The sequence below is a fragment of the Trichoderma atroviride genome, chromosome 6 (genome assembly GCF_020647795.1).
Source record: "Trichoderma atroviride chromosome 6, complete sequence".
NCBI classification, from domain to species: Eukaryota; Fungi; Ascomycota; class Sordariomycetes; order Hypocreales; family Hypocreaceae; genus Trichoderma; species Trichoderma atroviride.
In genome coordinates, this window is record NC_089405.1 from 1,608,213 (window position 1) to 1,622,746 (window position 14,534).

At 49.9% G+C, this 14,534-nt stretch overlaps 1 protein-coding gene across 1 annotated transcript; it reads left to right on the plus strand.

The window, feature by feature from the left end:
• Positions 1–6,078: 6,078 nt before the first annotated feature.
• Positions 6,079–6,818, plus strand: TrAtP1_011112 (uncharacterized protein). The gene has a single exon (XM_066114967.1). It carries the CDS (start codon positions 6,239–6,241, stop codon positions 6,551–6,553), a length of 315 nt encoding a protein of 104 aa, XP_065971064.1. The 5' UTR covers positions 6,079–6,238; the 3' UTR covers positions 6,554–6,818.
• The last annotated feature ends 7,716 nt before the right edge of the window (positions 6,819–14,534 follow it).

Sequence of the window (14,534 nt, forward strand, 5' to 3'; positions counted from 1 at the left end):
GAGATGGACGGAGCATCGCGGAGATGGCACTTTTGGCGGTGCAGGATGCGAGGAGAGTCTGCCAGGCACTGGCACGGAGTATTTGTGATTTAATTTAATGTATGTACCTTCGTATTTTTCAAGTGTAAGTGCAAGAGGTACCTGTTATCTCTTTGATATGGCAAGTGCCATCTATCGTGCGTCTTTTAGCCGAAATCGAGCAGGTCGCAGGGCAGGCAGCCGCGACTGCCACCATAATTCAATGTTTTTCAATGTTTTACAGGCGGTACTACCTACTAGTACGGATACTTTAGGGACAGCTAGCAGAGCGCTACGAACAAACTGGAAGATAGGGTCAGGCTTATTGCTCCTTTCTCTGGTCGAGGCAACTTGCTGGCTTTGTCTTACCTTACGTGTGTGTACCTGCAGCGTGCGCTGTCAGCAACAGCAATACAGGGTCTCTCTTGATACTGCCGCTTCTCGATGTACGAGGTTGGCAGGTACTAGGAGCAAGAGGCTCGTGCTGGAAAGAGCAAGTGCCGGGAGCGAGACACCTGGAAGGCACGAACCCGGCCATCAGAAGCTAAAATGACGAGAGCCGATCTCACTGCCTGCGAAGTACGAGTACGCGTACTTGTAATTCCGTCCTGACTCTCCCTCACGCCGCCAGGGTCCAGGACCTGTCTCGACACAGCCAACAGCCTCCCACCTATCACACTCGGCCCATAGACGGGTGCTCTTCTCGAGCTGGCACGAATCGTCACAGGCTCGTGGCATCTCGATACCCACCGCATTACAAATCGATAGCACTTGGACGTTTGCCGGCGGCCAGTGCGTGCCTCGCCTTGCCTTGCCTCGCTACACACACGCCCAGCGCCGGTGCCACGGCCACCGCCCCTTACAGCCCGGCAGATCGAGCACTCGAGAAGAGGCTCAACGCAGACAAAGGGCGAGATTCACCTTACTGCCGGCATGCAGCAGCGGCATCACAGTCGCGTCCCAAGCCACGGCACACACGCATTAATTCCGCGGATACCGAACCCATTTTCCACTGGCCAGGCCATGGTCGGTTCGTATACAGCGCGAGTGCATCCGCGCACCAACACCGACGGCACTGCCACCAGGAGAGAAGCACGCTGCAGCATCCTCCCTGCACAGCGCACTTTTGAACACGCCGACATTGTCAGTATCCGCGTGCGCAGCAGGATTTATTAGCCAGTGTGACCGTCCGTTGGATCATGATATCTGCCTAAAAATATATCCACCGAGCAAAGCACGTTGGTTGAAGATTGTCCAGCACGTTGGTCATGGAGAGCCAAGCTGGTGTGTGGTATGTTGGTTTATACTGCGAGTCAGTGCTACTTCTCGGGGCCGTGGTGCACAAGAGCCGGGCTGAGACAGCCAAAAGTACCATGGGCTGCGGGCCCTCTGTCCGTACATGTACAAGCGCCTCCTGCTTCTCGCTACACCAGCCTGAGGTCACATTACAAGGGTCGCCAGACGGAAAAGTTCAGGGATCTCTCGACAGGGTGTTCGGCGCACTAAAAAGATGAGCTCGGCAAGCATTCCGACCTTCTGGGGTTGGTTATTATTGGAACCGGTGGTTGCAGTGGTGTAACCATGTGGGTGGGAGCGACTGCAGATTATCACGTACAGTGGTGCGCCATGGATCAGTGAATCCAAAACATCTCAAGTGAGATATTGAACCCATCATGCCTTGGTTTTCGATCAGCGGCCGCGACGATTGATCCAAGCTCACAGGCTTTGGCCATTCGCTGATCGGCGTCCGAAGCAATCAGATCAGAAACGTGCAGAGGCCTTCGACTACAGTACGGTCCCTTCACTTGGCACCTCTGCCACTCGCACTTACAAGTCCCTTGATGGGGTCAGTTGGCCACAAATTCTTTCAGCTACAGTACTAGTATGCAGTCGACACACTCCATCTCTTCATAGACACTTGCGTATACTGGCCAGTCGCGTTTCGCGATAGCAAGGGATCGGCTGACAATCCCGCCTGCTTTATCCCACTCAATGTCAAATAATCAACATTTATCCCGAGCAGACGACGGCCAGGGATGTCTTGTCGCTTTCGCTTCCTTGGCAAGTGAGCGGGGACCCCTGGGAAGCAAGCACGGATTGAAAAAGACGGCGTGGCGAGCCTGGGTTTCTTGGTCGGCAATCCAAAAGATTCGCTACAGTATGGCCTGTGCACGCCATTTGCCGCTTCAAAAAGGAACAAAACTCAATCGTCATTCAAAAGCCGGCCCTAGGGCAACCATGAAACCATGAGACTCCCATGTCCGAATTTGCAGCTCAAGCACACTCACATGTCTAAAGCAATACAAGTACATCCACCGCAGTCTTTCTTCAGGATACCTCATGCCCAGATTTGGCCCCTCGCATTAGGCCGTGTACGAACTTGTCCACAGCCTCGGCCAATGTTACTCATCCGGAGTAGTACAACTACGTCCTTGTTTGCGCGCAATAATAATGCCTACCTTCTGCTACTACTGCCAGGTACTACTATACAGAGCTGATGTTTCATTCCGCCCGCCTTGCTGTTGGCTCTAGCAACGCTCCTTCGCTCGGCACGTAAGGCGTATGATAAGTGTATCATATGACAGCCAGAGAGACTTGGACAAAATTACGAGAACAAAACAGCATCATATTTCTCCAACCTGCCCTTGTACCGCGCAACAGGCGACCCTGCTGGGAGGGATTGTTACAGGAGCGGAGGTGGTGGCTATGCCATCCTTTGACGGTTCGTCGGTGATCTTTCACAGTACTCCAAACAATGCAGATTGAGTGAAGAGTGTTATACAGTATCGCATACCCATGATTGTGTTGGCAGATCTTTTACTCGTCGCTCTGTGGACAGCGAATCCACCTTTTGCCCGAGTCAACTCTTACACGCGAGGACGATCAATGCTACCCTATCTACCCAAAGAAGGGGTTGTTCCGTGCTTGTACTGTAGCTGCCATGGCTACCCTGAGACCGGTAAATGCAGCAGCTCAGTCAACGATATCATTGCAGTTCCATTACTTACTTGTATACCGGGTCACTTTCTATTGTACTATTTCGCGTGTAAGTTACTTTATCCGGCAAAGTCAATTTACCAGGCTATTTCAGACAAAGTGCTACTACTACTAGGTACTACAACGCCTGAGTTCTGCGGAGACCACCAAGACACTGCGGCTATACAGAAGATAGGTATACTTATCATGACGTGCCGGTTAGTATCTATTACCTACCATCTTTCAGCCGCACGCGCGTGGAACTCGAAGCGGGTATATTACGTACGACCCCAGGCCGCTGGCATCCTCATCCTGCAAGTAGGCAAATAGGTTTCAACCTAGCCGTGACTGCACATTGTTAGGGCAATGATTCGCGCAGCTTTCACACAAACGCGGCAGAGTTTCAGTTGTCGATCTTCTGTCCCTTGAGTCGACCTACAGCCAAGCTTAGAGGTAGTGCAAACATCAACGGCATTTGCTGTACACTCCTTGCAATGCACCGGAGTCGGAGAGAACCGGTGACCGATCTCCCGTTGATTTTCCCAGTTGGCCGTTTCGGTCAAAATGCCACAGAGCACAAAAAAAATCGTATAATTCTCGTGGCACCAATTCTCAGCCCCCAACTCAAAGGCCAACTGCTATCTAAGCTGAACATGTCGGCTCTATGGGGAACTCACCATTGGATATTTTGCCGTTTTCACTTTACAGAGTACACATGGCATGAATGAACAAAAGAATGACATTTGACATCCATTGGTACGACGCCGTGCTAACCACTATTGAAACAAGAGAATGGCCGTCAAACATCATGGAAAGGAAAATAGCGCAAGGCGGGTCATCAGCGAACACACCAGCTAAGACATTAACTCCACAGCAAGCCCTGCGGATAATTTTGGTACTTCATACCCCCAGTCCGGGGCTATTAGATCGCCACGCCATTGAAAAGCACGGACTTTGACCCCCCGGCATGGAAGCGCTGGAATATTCTTTCTGCTAAGATGAGCACGTACCATCACCAGGGATTTGTAAAGTACACACTGAAAAGGTGAAGTAGCAGTGTGCCCTGTCTGCCTGCGGTCCCTTCTAGCCATGGACAAACCTTTGGGAAAAGAAAAAGGCATATCTGGAAAATCCAAGCAAAGACATTGTGGCAGCCAGTTACGGCGCATGGGGCGTATTGATACATTATTGGATATTTGGGCTGTACTAATACAGGTACATTTCGCGTGTGATTATGGACAACCAACCAATCTCAGCTTGATATGCTCTTCACTGTATTCCGTACGGAGCATGCATCACTCGGCTACTTATCCCTCATTGCTCCGTTTGACCAAAAAGCGGGATCATCGTTACTAGGCATTTTCGGAGTGCCAGGAACAAGTTCGCCGAATGTACCGGCTGCTGATACGCCCGCGACCGCCGTATCATGCCGCTCTCCGTCGGGGACAGAGAGCATGGGCCAAGATCCACTGGTTCAATGGGTGTGCTACAAATGAAGGTGGTTGACAAATAACCAGTGTATTCAAGTACCACTGCTACTTTCAAGAACCGGCTACCGATCAATGTTGGATAACAAAGCAAAGGATGCGCCGGATGGGCTTGTGTGAGGCACGAGCGACACAGGTATCTACAAGTATGCCCTACACAGACGTAGAACCCTGAATGTGCTTTGACAACTACCTATTACTACTCAATACCTTCTATACGCTTGCCTGTACCCCAGAACCCACTTTATCGTTCGGTTTGCCCGCCCAAATTCGCGACTTTAGCATGGGAGTCCCGGCTCCTAGTTGCCTGAAAAAGCACCATCTCCGGATCAGCCATGCAACGCTAATTACCGGTACGCGAGAACGAAACAGCTCGGCCGAGTCTTTAATCAACGTCGTCACAGCTAGCAGGCCCCTACCAAATTGCTAAACTCTTGTTGCGCGCTTAGATAGCGAGCTTCTCGCAAAGATACTCAATTACATGGAGCAACGAAAAACCCATGTCCTGCTCCATTCATTCTCGAGGTGCTCTGGGCAACATCATGTCGAACTCTCGCTGTTGACCTGACCATGTTTTCTTTTTTAGGATGTCTCGCGGTCGGCAACCTCCACCCAGAAGCTATCCATTCATAGCTGTGGCGGTGCGATGGGACGATGTACGGGTACAAGTATCACTGGCTGCTAATAAAGTAGCAGTACTAGCCATACTGTACAACAGTATTCAGGGTCCAGGATGGATGCGAATCTGGATAGCTTGGTGGGAGTTAAGGTATGGCTGAGGAGACCCGTCCTGTACTTGTACCATGGGTACGTAGTAAGACCGGCGAAAACCATGTCGCCCAGATCTGACTACCACCCAAGTACCTACGCCTTTTCTCGAACTGACTTTTAGTGTCGACCGGTCCGGGTAAGCAGAGAATATCAATCCATTCATTCAGTGGCATCTCACGACCTATTTTCGTACTATGAATATACGAATGCTAGTGTGAGCACTATCTCTGTTGCTAACGTATTCTATCTTCGATAGCAGGATCGTGAGAGGCGAAAAACAAGTGGCAAGAAGCCTAAGAAGTGAAGTAAAAGATCGCCTTTTCGATTCAAACATGGTACGCAAGATCATCTGTTTGGTACCCACCCCCACGGCGTATGGATTAGACCGCAGAATAGCAGCGTCTTCACCGCAGGTCCACGAGTGTAACGTGCCTTCGGTTGTATTTTTTTTTTTTTTCGCCGCTAATATGTATCCCCGGATGCTTCATTCAAGCACAGGTGTCCTATGAGACAGTACCGCTAAATGGCTTCGAATCATATTCGCTGGCGCCGGCTTTCGCAAGCTACGGTGGCAAAAAAAAAAAAAAAAAAAAAAAAAAAAAAAAAAAAAAAAAAAAAAAGAAAAGAAAAATCCTTCAGACGATCGAAAGGTTGGTATCCCAGTTCCGACGGATGAGCAAAGCCCCCCCTTTAACACAAATACCTTCTGGTTAATTTACTACTAGGGACGGCATCTAACTTAGCCAGCCAAACAAGTAATTCATCATTTCAAGCGGTAGGTATTGTGGCGCGCTTTTCTGAGATGCTACTCAGCCTATACGCAGCTCGAAATCGATCTGTGTCAGCGCACATTACAGCTTCCTTAAAGGACGCACAGTACTGATGCTCATCTGCCGGCATCCCCCATCCGCGCTTAGACTCCCAGCATATATGCCGAAACAAGACAGTTTAAAGTATGACACACACTTTGATGATTGGCGAGGCAAATGATGGGAGAAATCTACCGGCATAACACTGAGTCATTAGCCACTTGGCTGTTACGTATATTCAGGGGGGGCCGACTGGTCATGTTCAACCACTGCCGACATCTTCCCCAGAGCAGTAGGTACTGGCAAAATCTGGAGCATCATCTACCTGACTGGTATAGCGATCTATCATCTTCTCTTGGAAGATATCACCCAGGATTTCTACGACTGTTGGTATACCTTGAGCTTTACGACAACCCTTCCTTTGAAGCCTTTTCGAGGGCAGTGCTGATGCTAAACGTTGCAACCTTGTTTCTCATTCTAGCTAAAGCATGATTTCTTACACACCGCGGGATATGCTGTTTATGCCTGTGCCTCCGCGGGATTCCGATGCATGCTTCAAAGCCGGCAATGGTGAACTAAACGTATACAAGGTACCTCGTACAAGCACTCTACGCAGGGCATATGCCTACCTATGTTATTGCATGTATGGCACATATTAGGTAGACAGCATACCCCCCTTTCTAGGGATCCCCGTTCATTGGCAGGAACGTAATACTAGCTTGCGGTCGTCAACTTGAATGCGTGCCTGTCCCTTGCCTTGCGGACGGTAACAAGAGCCTGCCCGAGCCGCCTTTCACAGGGTGGATTGCATATGAGCCTAGTGGCAATGACCCAGGTACATCGTATTATATACGAGCAGCTCCTCAGCTCGGCAGGCTGCTATAACTAATAGGGGAAACGTCACATCCTTACAATATGCTCGATGTCGACGTCAACGCAATCTTACACGGCTCGGATGCCGGCTGTGGGAACCACGTAGCTCAAATCGGCCACCAGGAGACAAATCTCTTTGCTATTTTCCATATCTTGGAAGCAAGAGTACTTTTGCTTCGCAAACTACCGAGAGTTACAGGGGATCGTACTGCATGGTGTTGAGAAGTGGATGGAACAGGCACAAAGGGCTCAGAATTTTGCTCGCCATCGACCCAACAGCAAACGAATCTTGGAGGCGGAGTCAAACTATGTATCCACAAAGTTCTGGCAGCCGGCAATGTGCTAACTCTTAGGTACCGAGGCAAGCTCCAAATGGAATAGCTTGCGGTGTTCGATTTGATATACTAAGTACCTATTATCTGACCAGGATCAAATCCCCCAAGCCAGTTTGTTTTGGACAATGACTCGAACTTTTTTCTTTTTCAGCAATCCTTCTCAGGACCAACAGCTTACCTACTACTAGTAAGTACAGTACGAGCTACAGAGAGTTGCCTAAATTAGTAGTATTCACTTACTCCGTGCAGAGTGCGGAGCAATACGGAACCAGGCACAGCCATGTACTGATGACATGTCGTGCCGGTAGTTGTGCGTACCTGAGACAGAAGAAACCTGGAGCCGTGCCGTACCATATCAAAGGAAAATAAGCTCTCCAAGGCCTCTCGTCCCGATCCCCTCGGAAAGCAAGGCGCCCAAACGCCAAGCTCGCTAGGCCGTCCTTTAAAGATGCCCTTTGTCGCAGAAGCATGACGTTTTGAAGTTATGGAGCTTGCTCTGTGCGTTCACGATCCTGGCTAGACATCACACCAGTCATACCAGAGATCCTAGTGAATGGAAAGCATTAGCCTCCAGCCGTCGATCAAGCTCAGACAGCTGAAGTGCCTCTAGCATCTCCTTACGTACCGACAGAGAACAGCGACTACGCTATCTACGCACTTATGGCCGCGGAATTTCGTGGCTTCTAGACGGGTTTCCCCTTTGGTCAACACTTGCATACAAGTAGCTGCGCCCGAATATCCACCGTCAGAGATAGTGCTACTGTACTGTATTCCTACCATTCAGCCATTATACTGTCACAAGAACGTACCGAGCGAACCGCCCAGCTGGTGTCTCCATAACTCCGGAATTCGGGGAAATCACAAGCTAATCCTATGAGCGGATCTGGGTAATACTGTACACAAACAACTACGGATACTAGCTCCCTGAATCATGCGAGAATGTAGCGGAACACGCATCCGGCTCAGCTTCCAGCTGACGCAAGGGGAGATTCGGAGAGATAAGAGACAAAAGACACCCACATATTTGTGAGCGGCAGAACAAAGGTGCAACAAAACAGTGTGTAATGGGAATTACAGGCTGCGCTTGGCTTGCAACCATGCCAAAAGAGCTGCTACCCCAGTCCGGAACAGGCGTTTCTTTCGGCACTTTCTAGTTCAAGTGCCGTTCTATTACAAGTTCGGGATGGTGGGAGTTATGCCTGGGTTAGCCGACAGAATGATGTGCCGCAATGCTTTCTACAAAAAGCAAAGCCTCTCAGTCAGAGGCGCTCTCTACTCCGTACAGGGGAACATGGCTGTTGTTGGCCTTGCTTCCAAACCGCCAAGCCGAGATCATACGTTTTACAAGTACAGAAGCGCCCGGGCTTCCTCTCGCAAGGGGTAATCGGTGCTAGGCTTGCGCCTCTTTTCTCGTCCCAAGTTCTAGAGCCAGCTTGGAGTCAGCACTTCCAAAGGCCCCGACTCATAACAACGCCGCGGACCCCCATTCAGTACGAGGACGGAATACAAACCGCACTTGCAAGCCTCTTGAACTTGGCATGGCCTCTTCCCCCCCCTAGCACGCGCCGTCTTACTTGTACTAGCAGAGCTTCTTTTTCTTCCAGGCTCTGTTCTCTGGCTCTCTCTCACCCCCACAGCCTGGCTGCCAGGGCTTATCCGGAAAAAGCAAAATAATGCGCGCCCATGCTGCTCCCCCAAAGGTCTGTCTGATAGCTACTGTACCATGATCCCTGGAGTCCCACGTGCATGACACCAGGTTCACGTAAACAGCCGGAATTTGAGATGATGGCGCCAGGAGAATCCCTCGTGGCATCCCGGCCACGCTGCAGAACGCGCCTGTTTGCGGGAAGAAGCCAGAGGCAGCTTCTAGCAGCGAAGCGGCGGCCCGCGGCATCCATTAAAGATTGATGGGCGGCATCATTTAGCCTCTGTGGTCACACCGTCGCCGGGCCTATTCCCTATTCCTACAGAAGGGTTGCTCGCTGCTACTATACGACTCGCCCTCCGTGGTTCGCCGGTACGCAGTTCATCTGCCGAGCACCCTGCAGATCTTGCGCAGGAGAAGCTTTTGGTTGCCAGGGCTGGGTTGCGACGGCGGGCTCTCCCCGGTTGAGATTGAAGCCAAGGCGTTCTTTGTCAAGCTTGTATAATACAAATACCAAATACCGGCTTGTACATGCCTGCGATACGAGCAGCATGGCGCTGCTTACGCTCAACTAAACTCACAGCTACTTAATAATAGGGAAGACAAGGTGAGGGGAAAATACCGCGCGTTCGTAACCGGCTTTCTATCTAACGACAGCAGGCGTTGTGCTAGATGGCACAAATACTTCAGCTGCCCGATCGAAGCCCACTTATCCGCCAACCATTGCTGCTCAGTGTCATTTCTCTTCGGCGATGTTATCGTAAAGGAAAAGTTGGAGTTCGGCGTCCTGGCGGCGCTTCTTCCCTGGGGCGTGGCGCTTTCCAGTTAGCGGGCGAAGGCTTTTTCTTTCGGTGTCCAGAACGAAGCAGGCTCTTTTTGGGGATGGCCCACTTGGGAATGCCCCGGAAAAGTCTTGGGGGAACGGGGGACTAACACTGGGCTTAGAAGTGCCGCCGAGTCGCACAACTACGTGGCGATAGGGACAACAGCCCCCCCCCCCCCCCCCTTTGAGCGAGCGAGATGAGCGAGATGAGGCAGACCCAGGGCCTCCCCCCTTTCGAGGCAAGCACAAGTACTGCAGGTATGCTATCACAACAGACGGAGTAACTTGAACCACGGCTGCGGAGACGGGGAGATGGTGCCACACTTTCGCAGAATTGGGGAGTCGCTCCGAAAAGGCTTTGCAATGACGGGCAGTGGTGTGGCCTGTGATCGTGGCCCACGGCCCGCCGCGGCTGAATGGGGGTGGTAACCAGATCCTGACAGGCCACCCCCCGTAGCGCGCGTTTTGCTTCTGGGGAGGAGGCTTGGGAGAGCCGGAGACAGAGAGGAAGCCGAAGCGTGGCGTCGCATTGGTTTGAAGAGAGGCGCCGATGCAACCTCATGACATGGCAGAGCAGGGATTGCTGGGAATGCCAATCTCATCTTTGATAACCCGTGTATCTGGAAGAGGCTCATCGGTCGTGGTACCTTGCGACATAATCATTGGGATATTACTTGTACAAGTACTGTAGCTGTCTGTTGCGCAGTCTCGGCACGCGAGGTTTCTAGTTTCCATCGCAAACACCGCTCGCTTGGCTGGTGGAATGAGATTAGCCACGGAGCTGTCCTCTCGTTTTGTCATTCTCGCTTTCAGTCCCTCCGTCTCTTCATTTCCTCTCCGGATTTGATTTCTCTCTGGCAGCTGGGCCTCTTAACCCCCCCTATTTCCCCGTCATGCTAAATCCCTATCCACCCATTACGTCCCTTGAATGGGTACCATTCGGTTCTCGGGCTTTTGGCCTTGCTCCGCCAAAAGGACGAATTTAGAGATGGGCTGTGATGATGACTGCCCAAAACGGTTACAACTCACCTGCCTTCTCTCTTTTTTACCACGCCTAGCCATAGCTATACTTGCACGTTTTTAGTGTTTCTGGCAAATCTTTTTAGTACCGGCATGGTTTACGGGGAGGTGTGTGGCAGCATGGAGCTCTTCTTTCGTATACCCTTGCTGCCACACCGATATTACTCGTCATATGCAGGCTTCACCAGCAGCGACGAATCGACGCCGGTGGAAATGCTCTAGGCTTCTTCCCAAACGCTACGGAGCAGACTACAGGGAGAGCTCATGCTCGTGCGTCTACTAGCAGCCATGCATTTCCCTTTTCGCTTTCACCTACATGGGGGCTTAGGGACCTAGAAAACCCATAGCTTCGTCCATGGAGGGGCAGCCTGGCAGCATGAGGGACACCCATGCCGTTCCAAGCCTGGCCAGGCATGCAAAGAAGCAAGAATGCGGCAGTGATCTCACTCAGACTCGGGTTGCATCACCGAATATCCTGCTACGGGCTGTGGGGTTGACCAGTGCCGTGTTACTGGATTCGGGAACTTACGCATAACTGGTGCTGCTGCGTACATGTAAGAGATGAGAAATCCCTGGGGTATTGGCTTACTATACTAGTATACTCTTTTATGACCCCTTTGTTCCCCTTCCCCCCCTTCGTTCCCTTCTACCGGCGTTTAAAGCTCAGCAGTTTTTTTTTTTTTTTTTTGAAATTCTTTTCGCGCTCAAAGGCTGACCGACGCGTCAAGGGCGGCGATGAAGTTGGCCGAAACTCGTGCGGCGAGATGATGCTATTCTGTAATACGTGATTGGGTTAGTAGCACTGACGCAGACACTCACATTTGGTCGTCACCACCCAAATCTGAAATGGCACTAGTCAGATGCTTTCGGCCGAGAGAGGCGGGAAAAAGTCTGAAGAATACGAAACAAGACAACGATTGCTTTTGTCGGCTGATTCCTACTTGCCGAGAGTATGCCCGTGGAGGAGGCATAATAATATGGTTTCTTCCAGAAAGATGCCGGAATCCCCCCCTCCTGGGAGCCTTGTAACTGTTTCAGGTGATCTACCTGAACGCCGTACTTGTTTTTTTGAACTGTTGGTTTCGATGCTCTCTGCCTAGTTATGGCAATAATGAGTTCTTACAGGGATGAATACGCAAGCCCTGTGGGAATGCATCGTCCCAAGCCCGAATAACATATACTGTGACCGGGTATTTTGGCTCGGCAGTGTGCTCATGGTCGTTATCTGCTTTTGTTAGTGGTTCGACCTGTACCGCCACTGGCAGAAGGCTTACTGTATGTGTGTCATGTACTGTATGAGTAGAATTTTTTTTTTTGTTATTATTACTTTAACCCTTACCTGCTTTGTGCTATTGGTGCCTGTACATACACATACAGGAATACGACCGACGGCTGATGGCATGTATTCCCTGCTAGGGGGGGCTGGGGTTTTTCTTTTGTGTAATTCCCAAACTGCTCGTCCAACTGCAGAGGATTGAGTGACCATCAGCCGACGGTTTGGAATTGCACTACATGGGAATAGCGTCAGTTTCCTGAATTGGATGCTTTTCCGGAGGTAGTTTGTCTCTTTTTTTGTCTGTTGCAAGAGTTACCCTGGATTTTTGACATATTGTTTTTTCCCCCTCTGATGAGGCTGATTTATGCTTTAGCAGTATCTTTCTTCGGAGAAATGGGATGTCTTGAACGTAGTAGTATCCTAATTTGGATTATTGATTCTTTCTGGTGAGATCAGAGGGGCAAAGAGGCAACGATGGAATTGCTCGGTCAAGCAGATGCTCACATGCTAGACGGGGAATTAGTTTGCGCTATAGCAGCTATCAAAGGGTCCTTGCAAGAGCTACAAGCATATGACTTGTTTTAATTTGAATGTGAAGGGAAAAAAGCGTTATTGATCTTGATCCCTGTTAGTTGTAATTGGGCGTATTATGACTTATGCGGGCGAGTCACATTTCTTTGATAACATGTGCAATGTGTAACGAATTGTTGTGGACCAATGTCCGATGGTTGAATACATACCCTCTTCATGTTGATATGAGATGATATATTTTGAATTACGTGTCTGTATCTATAGCTCTTGGCCTTTGGTCTCCGTCAGACTGTATGTAACGGTCCAAATATCCGCGAGAATCCTTCTTCAGAAATTGCATGTTGGGGTACATACACGCATACTCTCATCATCTCATGATCAGAACGAGGCTGGCGGCATCCTCAAGGCAAGAGAAAAGTCCGATATTAAAATCCCATGCAGAGCATCCTTCAGTAGAGTCACAGACTGAAATAGGAGGTGGTTAGTGGTCAACACGTGGTCTCTGCAGGATCCATTCGGCAACTTTACATTGTTCTGAAATCGTGTGAATGTATGCCTATATTATCGGCAATGGATGTTTTTGGAGATGTGTTTCAAAGGAAGCGGAGATGTGGTGATCCTGCAGTGGGAGCTTCGCGTGTCCTTTTTTACCTTTACTGATCGGTAAAAATGATGAATTGGATGGCAGTGTGCTGGATTTGTATCCTGAAATGACAACTCGATGGGTATGTAGTGACTTGTCATGCCTTTTGTTTTCCTTGGAGGCAATATTGTACACGTAATCTTGCGGCCATTGCGGCCATTAGAAAGTGATGTTTGTGATTTGTAAGACCCAAGATTCATGTGATGTGTTATCTTTCACCTTGAAGGAGTCATCATCAAAGAGTGTGGGATTTACGTCTCCCTTTCTGTGGTTAAACTTTTGTTACTCACATCTCCATAGGCCGTCTGTGTATCACCTATCCATGACCCCCCCTTCCAACTGTCCAGTAGATCCACGACGGAGAGCGTTTCATGGCTCAAGAACTTTGCGAAGGATGTTTTGACTTTTTTCCACTCTTTTACGGCATGTGTGGCTGAGCTTGGCGAACATTGGCACTCGCATGGAAGGGAATGTTAGGATAAAGTAAAGATGTGAATACGAGTACGGCTGCCATTCTTTCTCGAATTTACTTGCAGTGGGATTGGAAAAGTGTTGGAATACGCTACCTCTAAGCTGCAATACTAAAGAATACGGCTCTCGGAAGGTATAGCTTGAATTATAGAAGAGTGTTTGGAGAAATACAAGCTGTTAGCATGCTAGTGAAACCGGGTATCCGACAATACCCCATTTTCTTTTGCGATTACTCCCTTTTTTTTGTGTCCTGATTGTTGCTCTACAGATATACCGCAAAGCTGAAAGAGCAGATACAGCTTCTCGTCCAATTATTATCGACTTGGGGGCCAAGCACGGCGATGGATATGCCACGTTTTGCCATTGCCTCGTGCGGCTGAAGTCGCAGGGGCTGGCGCTGCTTGTTTCATACATGCGGTACAACCGAATCACAGCTTTGGGTAATTCATGTTTTTTCGGCCATTGGGTTATTTCTCCCTGCAGAGATGGGGATTCTACGGTGATGGGCAGTTTTGATGATGTTTGCGTGCTTGGCGGCGATGGCCTAGGGACTTGTACAGTAGTAGCAGTCATCCACGTCACATATACCAGTGTATAGCAACGTTCCATCAGAGCATTTGTCATACAAAGAAACACCTGTTGGCAGCGTCGGTGAGAGACAAGCCTCGGCTCTTGGATGAAGCTCATTTGAAGCTATTGTATGTCGCGTGCGTTATGCCGAGTTCCAGGCAGATGGATGATGATTCTGCATGCTCGAATCGCATGTTTTTCGGTACATGATCAACACAGTCTGCATGTTGCCTCGTATACGGACGGATGCAGCTTATGCGACGGATGCGCTTCGGTGTAGCAGCGC